At 46.7% G+C, this 20,984-nt stretch overlaps 1 protein-coding gene across 3 annotated transcripts in view; it reads right to left on the reverse strand.

The window, feature by feature from the left end:
* Nucleotides 1-20,984, reverse strand: part of LRSAM1 (leucine rich repeat and sterile alpha motif containing 1) — a 41,581-nt gene that overhangs the window by 15,025 nt on the left and 5,572 nt on the right. Inside the window, exons 6-14 of one of the 3 annotated variants that reach the window (XM_082842073.1) lie at nucleotides 20,741-20,825; nucleotides 19,632-19,753; nucleotides 18,618-18,708; nucleotides 11,964-12,094; nucleotides 7,768-7,797; nucleotides 7,227-7,349; nucleotides 6,725-6,864; nucleotides 5,833-5,877; nucleotides 3,925-3,995 (exon numbers count right to left, since the gene is read on the reverse strand). In XM_082842073.1, coding sequence (XP_082698199.1) covers nucleotides 3,925-3,995; nucleotides 5,833-5,877; nucleotides 6,725-6,864; nucleotides 7,227-7,349; nucleotides 7,768-7,797; nucleotides 11,964-12,094; nucleotides 18,618-18,708; nucleotides 19,632-19,753; nucleotides 20,741-20,825 — 838 coding nt within the window. Of the gene's footprint in view, nucleotides 1-3,924; nucleotides 3,996-5,832; nucleotides 5,878-6,724; nucleotides 6,865-7,226; nucleotides 7,350-7,767; nucleotides 7,798-11,963; nucleotides 12,095-12,214; nucleotides 12,260-18,617; nucleotides 18,709-19,631; nucleotides 19,754-20,740; nucleotides 20,826-20,984 lie in introns of those variants that run through there. The other 2 variants (XM_082842074.1, XM_082842075.1) reach the window with 2 other exon arrangements.

A 20,984-nucleotide genomic window follows, 5' to 3' on the forward strand; every position in this document is an offset into this window, starting at 1 on the left:
GATCTCCATCTCAATGCTAAGAACCAGCTTCACTCAACACCAGCAAACGACAGTGCTGGACGCTCTATGCCAAACAACTAGCAAGACAGGAACACAACCCCACCCATTAGCAGAGAGGCTGTCTAAAATCATAAGGTCACACATACCCAAAACACACCACCGGATGCAGTCCTGCCCACCAGAAAGGCAAGATCCAGCCTCATCCACCAGAACACAGGCACTAGTCCCCTCTACCAGGAAGCCTATACACAACCCACTGAACCAACCTTAGCCACTGGGGGCAGACACCAAAAACAACGGGAACTAGGAACCTGCAGCCTGCGAAAAGGAGACCCCAAACACAGTAAGTTTAGCAAAATGAGAAGACAGAGAAGCACACAGTAGATGAAGGAGCAAGGTAAAAACCCACCAGACCAAACAAATGAAGAGGAAATAGGCAGTCTACCTGAAAAAGAATTCAGAGTAATGATAGTAAAGATGATCCAAAATCTTGGAAACAAAATGGAGAAAATACAAGAAATGTTTAACAAGGACCTAGAAGAACTAAAGAGCAAACAAACAATGATGAACAACACAATAAATGAAATTAAAAATTCTCTAGAAGGAATCAATAGCAGAATAACTGAGGCAGAAGAACGGATAAGTGACCTGAAAGATAAAATAGTGGAAATAACTACTGCAGAGCAGAATAAAGAAAAAAGAATGAAAAGAATTGAGGACAATCTTAAGAGAACTCTGGGACAACATTAAACGCACCAACATTCGAATTATAGGGGTCCCAGAAGAAGAAGAGAAAAAGGGACTGAGAAAATATCCAAAGAGATTATAGTTGAAAACTTCCCTAATATGGGGAAGGAAATAGTCAATCAAGTCCAGGAAGCACAGAGAGTCCCATACAGGATAAGTCCAAGGAGAAACACACCAAGACACATACTAATTAAACTATCAAAAATTAACTACAAAGAAAAAATATTAAAAGCAGCATTTAAGAATTGTAAAAAATACAAGCACATGGAGGCTAAACAATACACTACTTAATAACCAAGAGATCACTGAAGAAATCAAAAATTGCCTAGAAACAAACAACAATGAAAACATGATGACCCAAAACCTATGGGATGCAGCAAAAGCAGTTCTAAAAGGGAAGTTTATAGCAATACAATCCTACCTCAAACAAACAACCTAACCTTACACCTAAAGCAATTAGAGAAAGAAGAACAAAAAAACCCCAAGTTAGCAGGAGGAAAGAAAGCATAAAGATCAGATCAGAAATAAATGGAAAAGAAATGAGGGAAACGATAGCAAAGATCAATAAAACTAAAAGCTGGTTCTTTGAGAAGATAAACACAATTGGTAAACCATTAGCCAGACTCATCAAGAAAAAAATGGAGAAGACTCAAATCAATAGAATTAGAAAAAAAAAGAAGTAACAACTGACACTGAAGAAATACAAAGGATCATGAGAGATTACTACAAGCAACTCTATGCCAATAAAATGGACAACCTGGAAGAAATGGACAAATTCTTAGAAAAGCACAATCTTCTGAGACTGAACCAGGAAGAAACAGATAATACAAACAGACCAATCACAAGCACTGAAATTGAGACTGTGATTAAAAATCTTCCAACAAACAAAAGCCCAGGACCAGATGGCTTCACAGGCAAATTCTATCAAACATTTAGAGAAGAGCTAACACCTATCCTTCTCAAACTCTTCCAAAATATGGCAGAGGCAGGAACAATCCCAAACTCATTCTACAAGGCCACCATCACCCTGATACCAAAACCAGACAGATGTCACAAAGAAAGAAAACTACAGGCCAATATCACTGTTGAACATAGATGCAAAAATCCTCAACAAAATACTAGCAAACAGAATCCAACAGCACGTTAAAAGGATCATACACTATGATCAAGTGGGGTTTATCCCAGGAATGCAAGGATTCTTCAGTATATGCAAATCAATCAATGTGATAAACCATATTAACAAACTGAAGGAGAAAAACCGTATGATCATCTCAATAGATGCAGAAAAAGCTTTCAACAAAAGTCAACACCCATTTATGATAAAAACCCTCCAGAAAGTAGGCATAGAGGGAACTTACCTCAACATAATAAAGGCCATATATGACAAACCCACAGCCAACATCATTCTCAATGGTGAAAAACTGAAACCATTTCCACTAAGATCAGGAACAAGACAAGGTTGTCCACTCTCACCACTATTATTCAACATAGTTTTGGAAGTTTTAGCCACAGCAGTCAGAGAAGAAAAATAAAAGGAATCCAAATTGGAAAAGAAGTAAAGCTGTCACTGTTTGCAGATGACATGATACTATACATAGAGAATCCCAAAGATGCTACAGGAAAACTACTAGAGCTAATCAATGAGTCTGGTGAGGTTGCAGGATACAAAATTAATGCACAGAAATCTCTGGCATTCCTATACACCAACAACAAAAAATCAGAAAGAGAAATTAAGGAAACACTCCCATTTACCATTGCAACAAAAAGAATAAAATACCTAGGAATAAACCTACCTAAGGAGAAAAAAGACCTGTATGCAGAAACTATAAGACACTGATGAAAGAAATTAAAGATGATACAAACAGATGGAGAGATATACCATGTTCTTGGATTGGAAGAATCAACATTGTGAAAATAACTAAACTTTTTGTTTTGCGGTACGTGGGCCTCTCACTGTTGTGGCCTCTCCCGTTGCGGAGCACAGGTTCCGGACGCACAGGCTCAGCAGCCATGGCTCACGGGCCCAGCCGCTCCGCGGCATGTGGGATCTTCCCGGACCGGGGCACGAACCCGTGTCCCCTGCATCGGCAGGCGGACTGTCAACCACTGCGCCACCAGGGAAGCCCTGGAAACTACTTTCTAACAATTTGCCATGTAACCCAGATTCCTATAACCTGGCCTGTAACTTTGTTTTAGCTCATGTGGGAGCTTTCTTTTCAAAGTATGTTTAAATCCTCCTGATTTTTTTCCACCCCTGCACTAATCCTTTAAGGGAGATCAGCTCGGTGCTTTGTGACCACCTAGAGGGGTGGGATAGGGAGGGTGGGAGGGAGACGCAAGAGGGAGGAGATATGGGGATATATGTATATGTATAGCTGATTCACTTTGTTATAAAGCAGAAACTAACACCATTGTAAAGCAATTATACTCCAATAAAGATGTTAAAAAAATAATAAAATAGGGACATTAATGATATGATACCTCATCAGGAGGTAGTAGGATGAAATGGTGTATGGAAAGTGCTGGACCACTGCCTGGTACACAGTGAACCTCGGCTAAAGGTGCACACAATACCCCATTCTATCACTCAGGCTCTGAAGAATGGGGTGATCCAAAAAGAATCATTCCTTATTTTAAATAACAACGAGGAACTGCCTCCTTGCCTTCCCTGCCACGTGGCTTGATGTTCTCAGGATCAGACGGGGAGACCTCCCTCTTGTTTGTGCGGACAGTGTGGTGCCCCAGGACCACTCAGGGAGCGACAGGAAGGCGAGTTCCCAGGGGCTCGAGAGGCCACCGCAGCCCTTGAGGAGAGCAGCCCTAACAGCCAAGCTTTGTGAACAGCTCACTTTGCGCCAGCATGAGCTTGTTGACCCTCATAATGACCCCACGAGGCAGATAATTACCTTTCTCCCCACTTTACAGACATGAAAACTGAGAGGGACCAGTAATGCCCCTTAGGTCATACGGCTTGTGCCTGAGCTGGGATTCTGAATCCAAGTTCAGCTGACCTCAGAGCCCATGCTCCATGACGGGACTTGACCGCCCCTCTTGAGGGGTAACACTCAGCGCCTTCTATATGTGACCAAAAGGGGGATGGCTGTCTCCTCCTGCCCCTCAGTTGGCCACGCTCTGCTCCCAGGACCCTGCCCTGCCCTACCCCACCCTGAGACTCACAGGCAATCTCACGGCGCCGTAGGTTCTCCGTCTCCTCCTGGGTTATAGACATCAACTGTTCCATTCTTATTCTAGAAAAAGATCGATCCATCAGCAAATGTATCAGTAACAGTTCCAACAGGGAATCCCATCAGATGAACACCACCTCCTTCAAGAAGTCCTCCCAGATGTGAGAACTTAGGCATACTCTGAATGCCCACGGCATCATGTGCCTCCACTGGGGCCCTGTTAACTTTAAGAGTTTCTTGCATAAAAAGATAAACATTCCCTTAGAAAAATGGGCCAAGGATACAAACAGCCAATTCACTGATGCTTAAATAAAAGTGACCAAAGAACATACGGAAAGATTCTTAACACCACTGATAATGAAAGAAGTAAAATCTTTTCACCTATCGGGTTGGCCGAGATTAAAAAAACCGATAACCACTGGTGATGGCAGTGAAGGTGGAGAAGTGGGTACTTCATATACTGCTGAGAGGAGTGTAAACTGGTAAAATGTTCTTGGAAGGCAGTCTGGCAATACTATCAAAGGGTTCTTCGAATATTTCCTTCAAAAACATTCACATAAGTGCGTAAGGGTATATCTAGAAGATGTTTACAGTAATATATTGTTTGTAATTATGAAACGCCAGAAACCACTTAAATGTTCAGAGGGCTAATTACGTAAATTATGATATAATGATATAGTGGAATTCGCTACAGCTAGTACAAATAATGAGGTTTGGGGCATGGAAATACATCTGTGATATAGTAAGTGAAAATTTAAAAAGTAATGGCATGTATGTGTGTGCATGTTGCTTGTGTGTACACTTTTTGCCCCCCACATCACACTGGCACAGTAGCTGGGAGGGGGACAGCATCCTTTAATGTTTCTCGCAGGGTCTGACTTTATTGGAAGCAGCATGTATCGTCTGAGCACTCCTGCCTCCTGCCCAGGCCCACAGGCTGCTCACGGGAAGGCCGTATCTGGTGCGCATCCCGGACCCTAGGCATAGCCCAGGCCTAGCCCAGAGAGGGCACTCAGTCAGCGTGCTGGATAAGCGATACCACCGGCCACAGCTCAGCTTGGCCTAGACCAGCCTGGCTGCCACCGCTCCCGGCTGAAGTGGACAGGGTGGTGGGGTTACACTGCACCTCCATGGGAGCCCCCTGCAGGAGGCCTGCACAGGCAGCCAGGAGCCAGGAAGGCTGGGCCCACGGGGAGGGGAGGCTCCCGCAGAGCACAGCAGCCAGGTCCACACTGATAGTCTAGGGTCCCTGAGAACCAGGAGGGATTCACATTAATACCCAGGGAATGGGGGGTAGGGGCTGTCCCTCCATTTCTAATCACTAAGGTGGGGACCTCAGTGCAGTCGATTTGAAACATGCAGAAAACACAAAGGGGAAAAAACAAGGTCACCACCTCCAATTCCTGCCTCTCAAAAATGTTCAATATCCTTTTGCTTTCTGAGCACAGATATAGGCAGAGTGTCTTTAAGAAATGATATAGTGTAGACACCACTTTTCCACTTAGCAATATGGTGTATTTCTCTTAATAAGGAATGTTCTTCTATAAGATATTTAATGGCTACAGATTATTCCTCTGTATATAATTTACGTAACCAAGTTTTTCTTCCCAGAAATGTGGACTTTTTTCTATTTTTTTATTCTAAAAACATAGTAGGACATTATATATACATTCTTATTCACGTCTCTGAATTTTTCTCAGGAGTGTCTATGTATTTTAACAAACTTGAAGGCAGCGATTCTTTCTAATTCAATACTTCCTGAGGAGGTGAATCTCCTCATAGCTTTAGGAAAACTTTCTGGCATAATCCTTGAGAATCACAAGACCTTCTCTCCCCAGAGCCATGCATCCCCAGGAAGGAAGGCAGCGCCCAAAAAACCCCACTAGAGCAGAACACTTACCTTTCATTTTCCAGCGACTTCAGAATCTCAGAACTTTTCTTTTGCCTGTGGAGGAAACCATGAAAAGCCTGTAGTCACCAGCGGGCCCATTTCCAAAAGAATGGCTCGGGGGGGCCTAGGCACCGACCACTGAGGGCCTCTGTGTTCTCAGGCTAATTCCTCAACCACTCCAAACCCCAGCTCCTCATCTGTGAAATGGGAATAATAATTTTTTAAAACTTCATGGACTGTTGGTAATGAGTGAATGAGAAAATAAAAAGTGCCTGGCATATAACAAGCCCTCAACAGATGGCAGCTTTCACGGGCGCCCTTGGTGGTGAGCGCACTGTGCACGGCAGGCTAGCCGGCTCCCTCCGGCTCTGCATAACTGCGGGTGAGGGAGGAGAAAGAGACTCAGAGGATAGTGGAAAGGGAGGCTGGAAGCAATGGGGGGTGGTGGTGGTGGAAGCCTGTTTCTGAAGTCTTTCCCCAAGAGCCCCCCAACTAACCCTTCTCGGGCTCCGTGCGACCTCTATCTGATCTGCTCCCTGCAGCTCTCGCCTTGGGCAGGATCTGTGTTAAAGCCAATCTCCCTATAGGGCAAATGGCTGTCCTCAGTGTGACCGATGACTTGGAACCCGAAATGTTGGCACAGGACGTGATTTTGACTTGTTAAACCTACCTATTTTACAGATGGGAAACTTGAGAGGCCAAAGCTCCAATCAGTAGCAGCCCCAAAACAAGAGGCAAACCTGGTCATGCCCAGATCACCTTCTTTTTAAGCTGGTGCGAATTGCAGTACCGAGACCTTGGGCAGAATCAGACCGCGAGGGAGAAATGCACCTCTATCCTGAGCTCCTCAAAGGGCATCAGGTGGGGGAAGGTCTCTGGGCCGGGGGGATGGGAGCCGGACCTCTGATTCTCCTGCAGGAGCTTCTGGATCCGGTTGGAGATGTTCTGCTCTGTCTGCTTCAGCTGCTCCTGCAGCCGCTGCCGCTCTGCGTCCAGGTAGCGCTGGCGCTCGCTCAGGCCCTGCTCCAGCCGGGACTGCTCCTGCGGCAGGACAGGCAGAGGTCCCGAGTCAGTGGGGGGACCACCTACCCACCCCCAGACGCCACAGGGCAGCCAGGGGCCCTGGCCTGGGATGCGGAGACTAGGTTTCCTGTCTCTGTCCCGCCAGCCCTTTCCACGTGACCTTGGGCCAGGTGTGTCTCTAGGCCTCAGGGTGTCCAGGCACCGGAGCAGGCCGGATGAGATGATCTGTGTGGACAACCCCCCACCACCCCATGTCCCAGAGGGGGAAGTGAGAGAGCTCACTCCCACTGCCTTCCCACATCAGAGGGACCTCAGCCTGAGTCAGGAGGCCCCTGGCAGAGGGAGCAGACAGGCCTGACTCCACTTAGCCGCTCACGAACCTCCTTGACCGTCTGAAGGATCTCATCCTTCTGGCTGTTGCTCTGCTGAAGGAGCTGGGCGTGCTCTCGCTGCCCGAGTTCCAGGCGCCGTTCGAACTCGAGTTTCTCCAGCATCTTTTGTTCCTGGAAGAACGTAGATCCTGGTGAGTATTAGCACAGGCTCTGTGGGTGTTAGGACATGACAGCAGGGGGAAGCCACCCCCCAACTCTGAATGGTACAGGCGACAGGTCTGAACATTGAGCCTCGCCCCCGCAGGGCCCGACTGTAATAAAACGGGCTCTTCACTGGCACGGGCTAGTGGTTTAGAGCCTGGGGTTGGGCTCAACCTCTCCAAGCCTCAGTCTTCTCATCTGTCAAGTGGAGACACACTCCCAGCCACCGAGGCTGCGTGAGACTGTGGTGAGGCAACGTATGTAAGGGGTAACAGTTACTTTACTCTCTAATTTAGAGCCAGGAAGAACTTGTTTCCTCAAATCTTTTATAATAGTTGAGATGTTTAATGAGAAGAAAAGTGACAGAGGACAAAAGGCATTTTCTTACCTTCCTCTTCTCATAGTCTGAGAACCTATTCTGGGAGGAAAAAAAGAGTGGGGTCAAGAGAAGGTGGACAGCAGCGGTTCTCGCTGGACAGAGTCCCCGGGGCAGCCTGACACCACTCAGATTTGCAGGCACATCCAGACGACTGCATCAGAGGGCTGGGGTGGGTGGGATGAGGGGGAGGGTTGTTTGATAAAGGGTTCCAGATGGTTTTGGTGGACACGAGGGTTGAGAACCACTGGGCTTGGCCCACTGTAGGAAGGTGTTCAAGGCAGTTCTGTTGATGCAGCAATGAGAAGGCACAGTGCTCCGAAAAAAAGACCAAGAATGGGTATCTGATTCCCTTGTATGTCTGCACAACACACCTGCAAGTACCCAGCTCCAGCCACCAAAACACTTACAAATGCCCAGAGGCATGTGCTCAAGTTCCTAAGGAATTGTTCAAAAGAGTGAAAGCACTGAAAATAACTCAAATGTCCATCAAAATGCGATTACTTCAGTAAGTCGTGGTTCATCCACACAATGATGACACGACTGTCAAACGATGGGGCGAATGAGGGCGTAGCTAGAGAAGGATGTCTGCCATCTTTCACTGTGTGGGCAGCACGGTTCCACTCTTGTAGAACCACCGCCATCAAGACTCCAGTCTGAGCTTTGTGGCTGCTGAGACAAACGCTACAAAGGAGGTTCATTAATCGGCTCATGGCGACTCCCCCAGTGGGCGGGGCTGCAGGGCAGGAGGGGTGGCATTCACTTCATCTATTTCTGTATTGTTTAGATTTACAAGGAGCGTGAACTAGTTTTGTAGTCAAACGTCAGCACGTGCACACATTTTTTTTTTTTTTAAGCAGCCCTTCCATTTAGTCATCTGGCTCTGAGACCAGGATCAGCGTCTGTCTGAGCTGTAAAAGCAGCATCCTATAAAGAAATAAAATTCTCCTCCTATCTCAGCACAGGAAAAATCTTAAGTTAATCTTTAATTATACAAATAACATCTGAATATATTCTCCTTGTAAAAAGCCCATGCATATAAAAGTACCCATTGGGACTTCCCTGGTGGTGCAGTGGTTAAGAATCCGCCTGCCAAGGCAGGGGACACGGGTTCGAGTCCTGGTTCGGGAAGATCCCACAGGCCACGGAGCAACTAAGCCCGTGAGCCACAACTACTGAGCCTGCGCTCTACAGCCCGCAAGCCACAGCTACCGAAGCCCGCACACCTAGAGCCCGTGCTCCACGACAAGAGAAGCCCCTGCAATGAGACGCCTGCACGCTGCAACGAAGGGTAGCCCCCGCTCGTGTCAACTAGGGAAAGCCCGCGCGCAGCAACGAAGACCCAACGCAGCCAAAATAAATGAATAAATAGATTTATAAAAAATAAAAAAATAAGAAGTACCCATTGACCACTCCTGGGCCTAATCCTGATTCCCGCCCAACCCCCCCTCCATGCTCCCCATCCCCCACCCCCACGTAAACATCATTATCAGACCCAACCCCATGCAGCTACTTACGTACAACTTGTGCCTTTGGAAAAATACATTTGTATGTGTGTGCATATATATATAAAAACATTTTTTAATGAAGATATAATTTACATACTGTAAAATCCATCCTTTGGAAGAAATGTACGGTTCTATGAGTTTTGACAATTGCATACAGTATCGTAATCATCACTACCATCAAGATGCAGACCAGTCCCATAACCCCCTAAATTCCCTTGTGCCCCTGTCATCAAACCCTCCTCTTATTCCCAGTCACCGGCAATTACTGATCTGTTTTCTTATGTATTTGAACCTCCTTTTAAAACATAAAAATGGAAATATATTATTGAATATTTTCATTGTGTTCAAGCTGTCCTTTTCACTTGTCCACCTGTCCTGTGACCCAAGTCTGAACAGATCCTTCTCACTGTATGAATAGGACATGTCAGTTCAGCCTCTTCCCACTGATGGACATCTCGGGGGCAGCCAATACTTCACCACCATAAGTAAGGCTGCAACAAACATTCCTCCGAGTGTCTCTTTGTGCAAGTGTTTCTCTGGGGTATATACTGAGAAATGGAACTTTGGACTGTGGGCTGTGCCCATCTGAAGTGTTGACATATTTTGTCAAGTTATCTTCAACAGTGGGGAGACTGATTTCCATTCCCAAGACCAATTTATGGGGTCACTGCTTCCCCACACTCTGGCTAACAGAAATTATCATAGTGAAATCTGTGCCAATCTGAGGAGGAAAACGGCATTTCATTGTTTTAATTTGCCTGTTCCTAACTACTAGTGAAGCTGGGCATCTTTTCATACTTATTGATCATTTGTACTATTTTATTCTGTAAAGTACCTACTGATATATCTTTGGTCTGTTTTCTCTTAGGATGGTTTTCTGTTTCATATTGATTCCAGAGTTCTTTGCATGTTCAGTCTGCTAATCCTTCATCAGAAATATACGTTGTAAATACTTTGAGAGCATAAATTGACACAATTTTCCTGGACAGTAACCTCCTCCCTCTCGAATTCTCACTGAGCTGTCAGAGGAAACGCAACCCTACGAAAGCCTTCATAGCAGTTCTGGAATACGGGGGAGGGTGGCATCAGGGAACCAGAGAATAATAAAAAAAATCAGTGGAAGATATGAAGCCAAACTGGCTACAGCTGGTGCTCCCCTTCCATCGGAGGCCCAGGTGTGTGGGCCTCCGGGGGTGGGGGGGGGGGAGCAGACAGGTAGGGGGCAGAGGCAGTTTCTGAGCTTCCTCCTCCGTTCCTGACCTACGCTAGTTCACCCCCAGGGACCCGGGAGGGCCACTGTCCCGAAGCTCCATCCAGCAGGGAGACACAATAAACAAATCCTCTTCCATGTAATTCTCCTTGCAATTTAGAGCTGTGATTGTAACGCAGCAGGGCCCTAGTACCTTCCCAGGACAGATTCTGCCCCTCCTGGCCCATAATGTCCTCCACCTGCCACTTGTCTGTAGAGAAACTTTAGCCGAAGAAGAAACTTAACCAGAGAAATGAGAAATTACAGAAGCAAAGGAAAACAGTCAGCAAGGCAAGATAATAGTCTAGCCATTAAACAAAGTCAAGGACCTTTAGCTCCTCCTCAAGGGCGATAGATAACATTCTGAGCCTCGTCCTTTGAGCTGTTTTGCAGATACTGAAACCGCCACAGGTGGAAGAAATTAACTACATGATGACCAGACTGTAGCCATGACAAACTGCTCCATCTCACACAATTCCAAGAATTAATCCCAAGGAAATGGAAACAAACTGACCCTGGAGTTAAAGATTAACTGTACCTAAAACAATCTCTTTGATGCGGTTCAGGCCACCACCTAACCAACTTCAAGATGACTATCAGGGGCTTCCCTAGTGGCGCAGTGGTTGAGAGTCCACCTGCCGATGCAGGGGACGCGGGTTCGTGGCCCGGTCTGGGAGGATCCCACATGCCGCGGAGCGGCTGGGCCCCTGAGCCACGGCCGCTGAGCCTGCGCGTCCGGAGCCTGTGCTCCGCAACGGGAGAGGCCCACGTACCGCCAAAAAAAAAAAAAAAGAAAGATGACCGTCAGAGCTGACAATGCTGTTCTGCACTTAGCCCCCTCCTTCTGCCTATACACCCCTGAAGCTCCCCTTTAAAAGCTCTTGCCCCCTGACAGTGGAGAGTTGGTTCCTTGGGACACGAATCCACCTTCCTCCCAGGATTGCCAGCTTCCCCAATACAGCTATCTTTCCTTTTACCCAACACCTGTCTCTCAGTATTGGATTCCTGAACAACGAGCAGCTGAACCTGAGTTCAGCAACACATGCCCCCAAGGAAATGCACGGGGCATTCTGAGAACATGCACGGACCTGAACTGGGCTGCTGTGTCAGGGACGGCTTACTCAGAGGACGTGCTGTTTAAACTAGGAACTGAAGGAGGAGACTGAGTTATTGGGAGAAGGTGAGTGGGGAGAATTCCAGCAGAGGGGTTCCACGGCCCCGAGGAGTTCAGGGACAGAGAGGAGCACAGCAAGGCTGTTGCTGGTGAGCTAGTGGGGTGAGGCCACCTAGGAAGCCTTGTGAAAGCTTCTAAGCACACGGGTTTGAAGGGAGGTGAGTTCTAATTTGATAGTAGACTCTGGGGGCTGACGCTCTGAACATCTCCCCTGTGCCCAGAGGGCCTGCGTACTCCCTGCCCCAACGCCACACGCCAGCACTTAGGTGCGCCTTACCTGCCAGTCTACCTCCTCGCTAGAGAACCTGTCCGTGGGCCCACTGGGGCTGTCCCGGGAGTTCTCGGCTCCATCTTGCTCCAGGACTGGCAGCAGGTACTGAGAAGGGGGGTAGTATTCCAGCCCAGACGCTGCAAGAGACGCACACCAGCTGACCAGCAGGCAGGAGACGACCTCGGAACCCAGGACAGTCCGCTCCTGCCGCTCTCACCCCCCACCCGACCCCTGCCAGCATCCTGTCCCACTCCTACCTCAGTCCACTGCGCCTCTCCGCTAGACGCTGAGCCCTCCAGTGCTGCTCCCAGGCCTAACGCTTGGGCCTTAAATGCGGCAAGAGCTCAATAAGCATCAGCTGAGTGAATAAATACCGCCCCTCCCCCACCTGCCTCGTTGCCATCCAAGGGAGAATGAGGTGATGGAAAAAGCCTGAACTTAGTGAGAAGCCTGGGCCCCGGGCCCAGCTTCGCCCATCATTTCTTGTGTCTGGGCAAGACGCTTGCCTTCTCTGGCCCTGTGTAGTGTCCTCCTGCATCATCTGAAAGGATTCATAATCTTTGCCCATTCTGCCTAAAGCTTGCTGATTTGTAGGTGCTCTTTACGTACTGTAGTTAATAACCTTGGGTCTATAATATATGCTGCAACTATCTTCTTCCAGTTGGTAACTTGTCTTTTAACTTTGAGGTAAAGTTGTTTAGATTTTAATGTAGTCAAAGTCACCTTTTTTCCCCTACCAAAGGATATAAATAGGCAATTCACAGGAAATACAAAAAATGGGCAGTAGACATGTGAAAGAAAATTCAAATAATCAAGGAAATTACATTAAAATAATAATAGGCTCTCTTGTTTACCCATCAGATTAGAAGACTTTTAAAGATCTCACCAAGCATTAGCCAGGTTGTGGGGAAGAAGAGTCGTCTCAGATACTCCTCATGGAATGTAAACTGATGTAACCTCTTCAGAGGCAACATAGAGTTGTGATCGTAACGCAGCAGGGCCCTAGGGTACCTTCCCAGGTACCCTTGTCCCGCCTTCACCTACCAACCCTACTATTGCCTGCCAGGGAGGTGTGGGGTAAAACATTCATTCCAGGGGAAAACTCGAAATAACTTCCATACATAAGTGATGGGGCTCCGCCATGTGAAATACTCTACAGCAGTTTACAACAAGGCAGATCCACACATTCTGGGATGGGAAAAGGCCCAAGACCTATTCTTGAGTAAAAAAAGCAGGGCATAGAATCACCTAGCATGACATCTTCTGTGGGGTTTTTTCTTTTATGTTTTTAAAAGAGTGAAACCAACAATTTTACGTACATACATACACCTGCTATGCAGTTTAAATAAGTTGAAGGATTTTTTTTTTCCGGTTGCACTGCTTGGCTTGTGGGATCTTGGTTCCCCGAGCAGGGAATGAACCCAGGCCCCAGCAGTGAAAGCGCCAAGTCCTAACCACTGGACCGCCAGGGAAGTCCCCGGGTTATTTTTTAAACTGTATAGTCGGTATACATATGTTCACTGCTTTATTCCCTACGTCTTTTGTACACCTACTATTGCATAACTTTAAAATCTTTTAAAATAAATGGTTTGGTCTAGCTCGACCATTGGCCGGGGTACCCATTACAATCACCTGCTGCTCAAAGATTAATTGGGTAGATACGTGGCCTGATTAGCTCTAGTGGGATGCATGTGTAACTTCTCTTTCCTTTTTAACTGCAGTATAACATACACACAGAAAAGAACACAAAATCTTCATGAACAGCTTGATGAATGTTTAAAAGTGAACACACTCTCAGAAGCAGGAATCAGGGTTGGTTCAGAACTCAGGTGCTGATAAAAGTGCATGTTCCTCTGCGTCTGGCTTCTCTCACTCCCCGTGTGTCCGTGAGCTCAGCCAGCTTGTTGAGCACAGCCGCAGCTTGTTCTTTCTGGTTGCTGTGTGGTGCTCATTTGTGAGTATAAAACAGCTTACCACTCTGCTACGTTACGAATAGTCCTGCTATGAGTGTTTCCATACTTAGCTTTGGGCATTTGTTCACACGCATTTCTCTCTTGGGCACCTACCGAGGTGTGGAGCCAATGGGTCATAGGGTATTTGAACGTTCAGCTTCAGTAGATACTGACAATAACTTTCTGAAGTCTTTTTGGGTTCATGCTCCCACCGGCAGAGCATGGAAGCTCCAGCTGCTCCGCATCTTCCCAATTCTTGGTATTGACAGATTAACTTTGGCCATGTTAGCGGGTGTCTTAGGGTTTAAGTATTTCTTTGCAGTCTTTTTTAAAAAAATTTATTTTTGGCTGCATTGGGTCTTCATTGCTGCATGTGGGCTTTCTCTCGTTGCAGTGAGTGGGGGCTACTCTTTGTTGTGGTACGTGGGCTTCTTATTGCGGTGGCTTCTCTTGTTGCAGAGCATGGGTTCTAGGCACAGGGGCTTTAGTAGCTGTGGCATCTGGGCTCTGTAGTTGTGGCTTGCGGGCTCTAGAGTGCAGGCTCAGTAGTTGTGGTGCACGGGCTTAGTTGCTCCATGGCATGTGGGATCTTCCCAGACCAGGGCTCAAACCCATGTCCCCTGCCTCGGCAGGTGGATTCTTAACCACTGTGCCACCAGCGAAGTCCTTCTTTGCAGTCTTAATTTGCATTTTTTAAAATAGATCTTTATTGGAGTATAATTGCTTCACAATACTGTTAGTTTCTGTTTTACAACAAAGTGAATCAGCCATATGCATACACATGTCCCCATATCCCCTCCCTCTTGAGCCTCCTTCCCATCCTTCTGATCCCACCCCTCTAGGCCATCACAAAGCACCAAGCCGATCTCCCTGTGCTATGCTGCTGCTTCCCACCAGCCAACTATTTTACATTCGGTAGTGTATATATGTCGATGCTACTCTCACTTCGTCCCAGCTTCCCCCTCCCACCCCATGTCATCAAGTCCATTCTCTATGTCTACCTCTTTATTCCTGCCCTGCAACTAGGTTCATCAGTACCATTTTTGTTTTTAGATTCCATATATGTGCGTTAGCATACGGTATTTGTTTTTCTCTTTCTGACTTACTTCACGCTGTATGACAGACTCTAGGTCCATCCACCTCACTACAAATAACTCAATTTTGTTTCTTTTTATGGCTGAGAAATATTCCATTGTATATATGTGCCACATCTTCCTTATCCATTCATCTGTTGATGGACATTTAGGTTGGTTGCATGTCCTGGATATTGTAAATAGTGCTGCAATGAACATTGTGGTGCATGTCTTTTTTTTTTTTTGTGGCATGCGGGCCTCTCACTGTTGTGGCCTCTCCCGTTATGGAGATGCGCAGGCTCAGCGGCCATGGCTCACGGGCCCAGCCGCTCCGCGGCATGTGGGATCTTCCTGGACCGGGGCACGAACCCTTGTCTCCTGCATCGGCAGGCGGACTCCCAACCACTGCGCCACCAGGGAAGCCTGCATGTCTCTTTTTGAATTATGGTTTTCTCAGGGTATATGCCCAGTAGTGGGATTGCTGGGTCGTATGGTAGTTCTACTTTTAGTTTTTTAAGGAAACTCCATACTGTTTTCCATAGTGGTTGTATCAGTTTACATTCCCACCAACAGTGCAGGAGGCTTGCCTTTCACCACACCCTCTCCAGCATTTACTGTTTCTAGATTTTTTGATGATGGCCACTCTGACCGGCATGAGGTGATATCTCATTGTAGTTTTGACTTGCATTTCTCTAACAATTAGTGATGTTGAGCATCTTTTCATGTGCCTCTTGGCCATCTGTATGTCTTCCTTGGTGAAATGTCTATTTAGGTCTTCCACCCATTTTTTTTCTTAACATCTTTATTGGAGTATAATTGCTTTACAGTGGTGTGTTAGTTTCTGCTGTATAACGAAGTGAATCAGCTATACCTATACATACATCCCCATATCCCCTCCCTCTTGTTCTGCCCATTTTTTAACTGGATTGTTTGCTTTCTTGATATTGAGCTCCACAAGCTGTTTGTATATTTTGGAGATTAATCCTTTGTCTGTTGTTTCATTGGCAAATATTTTCTCCCATTCTGAGGGTTGTCTTATTGTCTTGTTTATGGTTTCCTTTGCTGTGCAAAAGCTTTTAAGTTTAAGTCCAATTTGTTTGTTTTTGTTTTTATTTCTGTTACTGTAGGAGGTGGGTCAAAAAAGACCTTGCTGTGGTTTATGTAAAGAGTGTTTTTCCTATGTTTTCCTTTAAGAGTTTTATAGTGTCTGGTCTTATATTTAAGTCTTTAATCCATTTGGAGTTTATTTATATTTAAGTCTTTAATCCATTTGGAGTTTATTTTCGTGTACAGTGTTAGGTAGTGTTCTAATTTCATTCTTTTACATGTAAGCTGTCCAGTTCTCCCAGCACCACTTATTGAAGAGGCTGTCTTTTCTCCATTGTATGTTCTTGCCTCCTTTGTCATAAATTAGGTGCCCATATGTGTGTGGGTTTATCTCTGGGCATTCTATCCTGTACCATTGATCTATATTTCTGTTTTTGTGCCAGTACCATACTGTCTTGATTACTGTAGCTTTGTGGTATAGTCTGAAGTTGGGGGCCTGATTCCTCCAACTCCGTTTTTCTTTCTCAAGATTGCTTTGGCTATTCGGAGTCTTTTGTGTTTCCATACGAGTTGTAAGATTTTTTGTTCTAATTCTGTGAAGAATGCCATTGGTAGTTTGATAGGGATTTCACTGAATCTGTAGATTGCTTTGGGTAGTATAGTTATTTTCACAATGTTGATTCTTCCAATCCAAGAACATGGTATATTTCTCCATTTGTTCATGTCATCTTTGACTTCTTTCATCAGTGTTTTATAGTTTTCTGGGTACAAGTCTTTCGCCTCCTTAGGCAGGTTTATTCCTAGGTATTTTATTCTTTTTGTTGCAGTGGTAAATGGGAGTGTTTCCTTAATTTCTCTTTCTGATTTTTCATTGTTGGTGTATAGGGATGCCAGAGATTTCTGTGCATTAATTTTGTATCCTGCAACCTCACCAAACTCATTGATTAGTTCTAGTAGTTTTCTGGTGGCATTTTTAGGATTCTCTATGTATAGTATCATGTCATCTGCAAACAGTGACAGTTTTACTTCTTCTTTTCCCATTTGGATTCCTTTTATTTCTTGTCCTTCTCTGACTGCTGTGGCTAGGACTTCCAAAACTATGTTGAATAAGAGTGGTGAGAGTGGACATCCTTGTCTTGTTCCTGATCTTAGTGGAAATGCTTTCAGTTTTTCACCATTGAGTATGATGCTTGTGGGTTTGTCGTATATGGCCTTTACTATGTTGAAATAGGTTCCCTCTATGCCCATTTTCTGGAGAGTTTTTATCATAAATTGGTGTTGAATTTTGTCAAAAGCTTTTTCTGCATCTATTGAGATGATCATATGGTTTTTATTCCTTAATTTGTTAATGTGGTGTATCACATTGATTGATTTGAGTATACTGAAGAATCCTTGCATCCCTGGGTTAATTTGCATTTTTTAAATTGACTAAAACGATGTTGAGCACTTTTTTCAGATACTATTGGCCCTCTGGATATTCTCTTCTATAAAATTCCGATTCAAGTCTTTTGACAACAGCTTTTCCTTATTGATCTGTAGGAGTTCTTTTTATCTCCCAGGAGTAAGTCCTTTGTTGGATATGTATGCATTGCAGATATCAACTTCAACTTAATGGCTTGCCTTTTCTTTCCCCATATGGTGTTTTTTGAAGAGGAGAAGTTTTTGATTTAATGAAATCTAATCTATCAGTCTTTTATGGTTAGTGCTGCCTGTCTAAGGAAAAGGTTAGGTTAATGTTCTTTTTTTTTTCCCACATGAATATCCAATTGATTCAGAATTGTTTATTGAAAAGACCTTTGCTTTTCTTTCTCATTGCTTTGCAACGGCACCTCTGTCATAAATCAGATGACCATGTGTATGCAAGTCTTGGCCATGTTCTAAAATTTCCACAGGTGGACAAGAGCCCCTAATTAAGAACATCCAGGCTGACAGGAGGTAACTGGGTGTACTGCTTTCCCCTCCTGGCACCCAGTCCAGGGGTGGCCCTGGGTTCTAGCCACTCCTCCAAGACCAACCCATGGTGGCCTCTCTCTTGGACGACCTCAATGACTTCCTAACTGGTCCCCGTCCTTGCTTCCTCCAATCCCTCCTCTTTACTGCAGCTGGAGTGGTCTTTGTAAAAAGCAAATCTGATCAAATCCCTCTCCTGTTTGATACCGGCCGGGTACCCTCTCCAGCCTCATCTGTTCCTCTCGCCTCTACTTTTGCACCCAGCCACTTGGCCTTCTCTCCATCATGCTTCCCACTCCCCCACCCCTCCAGGCCCTTCAACATGCACCTCCTTCTGCCAGGAACACCCTTCTCTCTTTTCTAATCATCCCTCAGGTTTCAGTCGAGCCACTTTCCTGCAAAGACCTTCCCCGAGGGCCCAGCCTAAACCAGATGCCCGATTCTACTCTCTTGTAGCCACAATCGGTAATCGTACTTCCTTGTGTGACGATCTGCTTTGCCTGCTTCTCCTGCCAGATCTGGAGAGCTCTGAGCAGGCAGGGACCGTGGCCTCCCCCAGCCACCTGGTTGGCGCAGAGCAGTCCCAGGGGTCACATCTGGTGCTCCCTGAGTGAAGGAGGCAGGCTGCCTGGCTTTACCTTTGCAGAGGAACTGCTGAATGGCCTCAGTGCCCGCGCTGCACACCTCCTGTGGGGGGTAGACCATGGATGACGCGTCCAGGCTCAGAGTCTGCAGACACAAGGGGACCCCTCTTTATATGTCATTCACCTCACTGCTCAACGCGATCAAGATGTAAGGTCTTTAAAGAGGTAATCAAGTTTGAAACAAAGTCACCTGTCTGGGCCCTAATCCAGTATCAACTGGTGTCCTTAAAAGATGAAATTAGGACACAGACACATACTGAGGGAGGATGATGTGAGGACACAGGGAGAAGACAGCCGTCCACAAGCCAAGGAGAGAGGCCTCAGAAGAAACCAACCCTGCCGAGACCTTGCTCTTGGACTTCCAACCTCCAGGAACGTGAGAGAAGAAAAGTCTATTGTTTAAGCTCTCCAGCCTGGGGTGCTTCACTAGGGTAGCCCTGGGAGACTAACACAGTGTCCCCGGTGCTCACCTTCCCCTGCCCACTACCCCCTGCTCTGATGAATCTCAGTTTCTGCAGCTCCAAGCTGAGGCCACTCCCTCCCTGACGGCGCCCGGGCTCTTTATGCCCTGGACCCTCCAGGCACAGCGACGTCCAACCACATCAGCTTCTCCGGTCTTCCCTTAACGTGTCCTGGGCTTTCCCACCTCCTGCCTTTTCCCGAACTGTTTCCTCCACCTGGAATGCTCCCGTTACCTGTGTCTACTTCTCCAAAGCTTTTTCCTCTTTCAAGGTCTGGCTCAAATGCCATGTCTTTCATAGAATGTTAATTAACCCCATCAGGACTTGGCATTATCTCTTCACTCCAGAAATCTGTTTTCCTGCCTCCATCATGGCAGCAAAAGTCACATAATTACAACGGTTCACACTTCAGGCTCTGTGAGGCCCTGAGGACGTTGAGACCTCTGTGACCCCAGCACCCTGTGACCAGGGCAGGCCTCCAGGAATGTGGGAAGGCAGCGGTGGGAAGGCCAGGTAGGACCCCAGGTGAGAACATCTCCCCACCTACCTCCAGGGTTCGAACGTGCGCCAGCATCTGCGGCAACCTCTGAATCTCGCTTTCACTGATGTCGAGAGTACGCAGGCTCCGAAGCTCCCCCAAGGTGTCTGGAAGCTCCTTCAGCCTGTTGTCTGGAGGGATCCCAATGGCACAGCTCAGCACCCCAAAACTCCTTCACCATCTTCCTGCCTGACTCCCACGAGGACCCAGGGAGAAGGGTGCCCCCTCTGAGCCTGGGGCACGTGCCAGGGCCTGGAACCTGAGGCTCCATAAGGAAACACATGGCAGTGGAGTTTCAGTGACCTGGGTTCAAGTTCCCATTCCACCACTTAATTAGCTGAGTGACTGTGGAAAACTGACGACCTCCCTGGACCACAGTTTCCTCATCTGTAAAATGCGGATGATAATACCATTTGGCCTCATAGGAATATTGAGGGATTCAATGAGATTATGCATATGAGGTGCTCAGCACAGTGCCCATCACATAGTAAGTGATTAGTAAGTTGGGTACCGTTATTTTTATCATTATTTATATGTTACAAACAGGTAAACTGGGGCATTCTGTACAGAAAGTGCTTAAGGCCAAAAAGAAATGAAAGAGCTGGGGGAGGCACGCATTAGAATCTCGGCTGTGTCACTATTGCACTGGGTGGTCTGGAGCAAGTCACTGCTCTCTGAGCCTCGTTTTCCTCATGTGTAAATTGGGGATAAGATCTCCGTCCTCTCCCTACCTCAGGGACTTGTCATGAGGCTCAGGGCACCGCTGAATCTGGAGGTGCTCTTCAGTGGCGGGAAGCGCTATTCAGAATCACTCTCGCCCAGTCAGTCCACCACATTCTAAACACCAGTGACTGGGCCTCGGGGCCTAGCTGTCAACATCGTCTGCCCTCCTCCCTGTGAGGCCCTGGCTCGGAGGAGTCACAGGAACCCTCCAGATGCCCTGTCTCTGGTTACCATGAAGACAGATGGACTAAACAGAAGTCAGACAGTTTAGAGTGACACCTGGGGGCTGGCTGCCCTCGTGCTCAATGGTTCTCAGGAGGAGTACCCCGTGGATGCCGGCTGGGTCAGCCCAGAGCTGACCAAGGGTCACACGGACAGGGCTTCCTGGCCCCTACCTTTCACGTTGAGGGTCTGGAGCTGGATCAGGTTCCCAATGGAACGCGGGAGATACGTCAGTTTGTTCCTTTCCAGATTCAAGACCTAAGAAAGGGGGGAAAATGGCGTGAGAACGCGCACACACAGACAACAGTGTCTACCCTGCTTCAGGCCAGGCATCATCTGGGCACCACACACACCTCTTTATCTCCTGACAGCCCTGTGAGGAAGATAAAGATTGTTATGATCAAATTTGAGAGATGG

Source organism: Leucopleurus acutus (assembly GCF_964270905.1).
Source record: "Leucopleurus acutus genome assembly, chromosome: 7".
Classification (NCBI taxonomy): domain Eukaryota; kingdom Metazoa; phylum Chordata; class Mammalia; order Artiodactyla; family Delphinidae; genus Leucopleurus; species Leucopleurus acutus.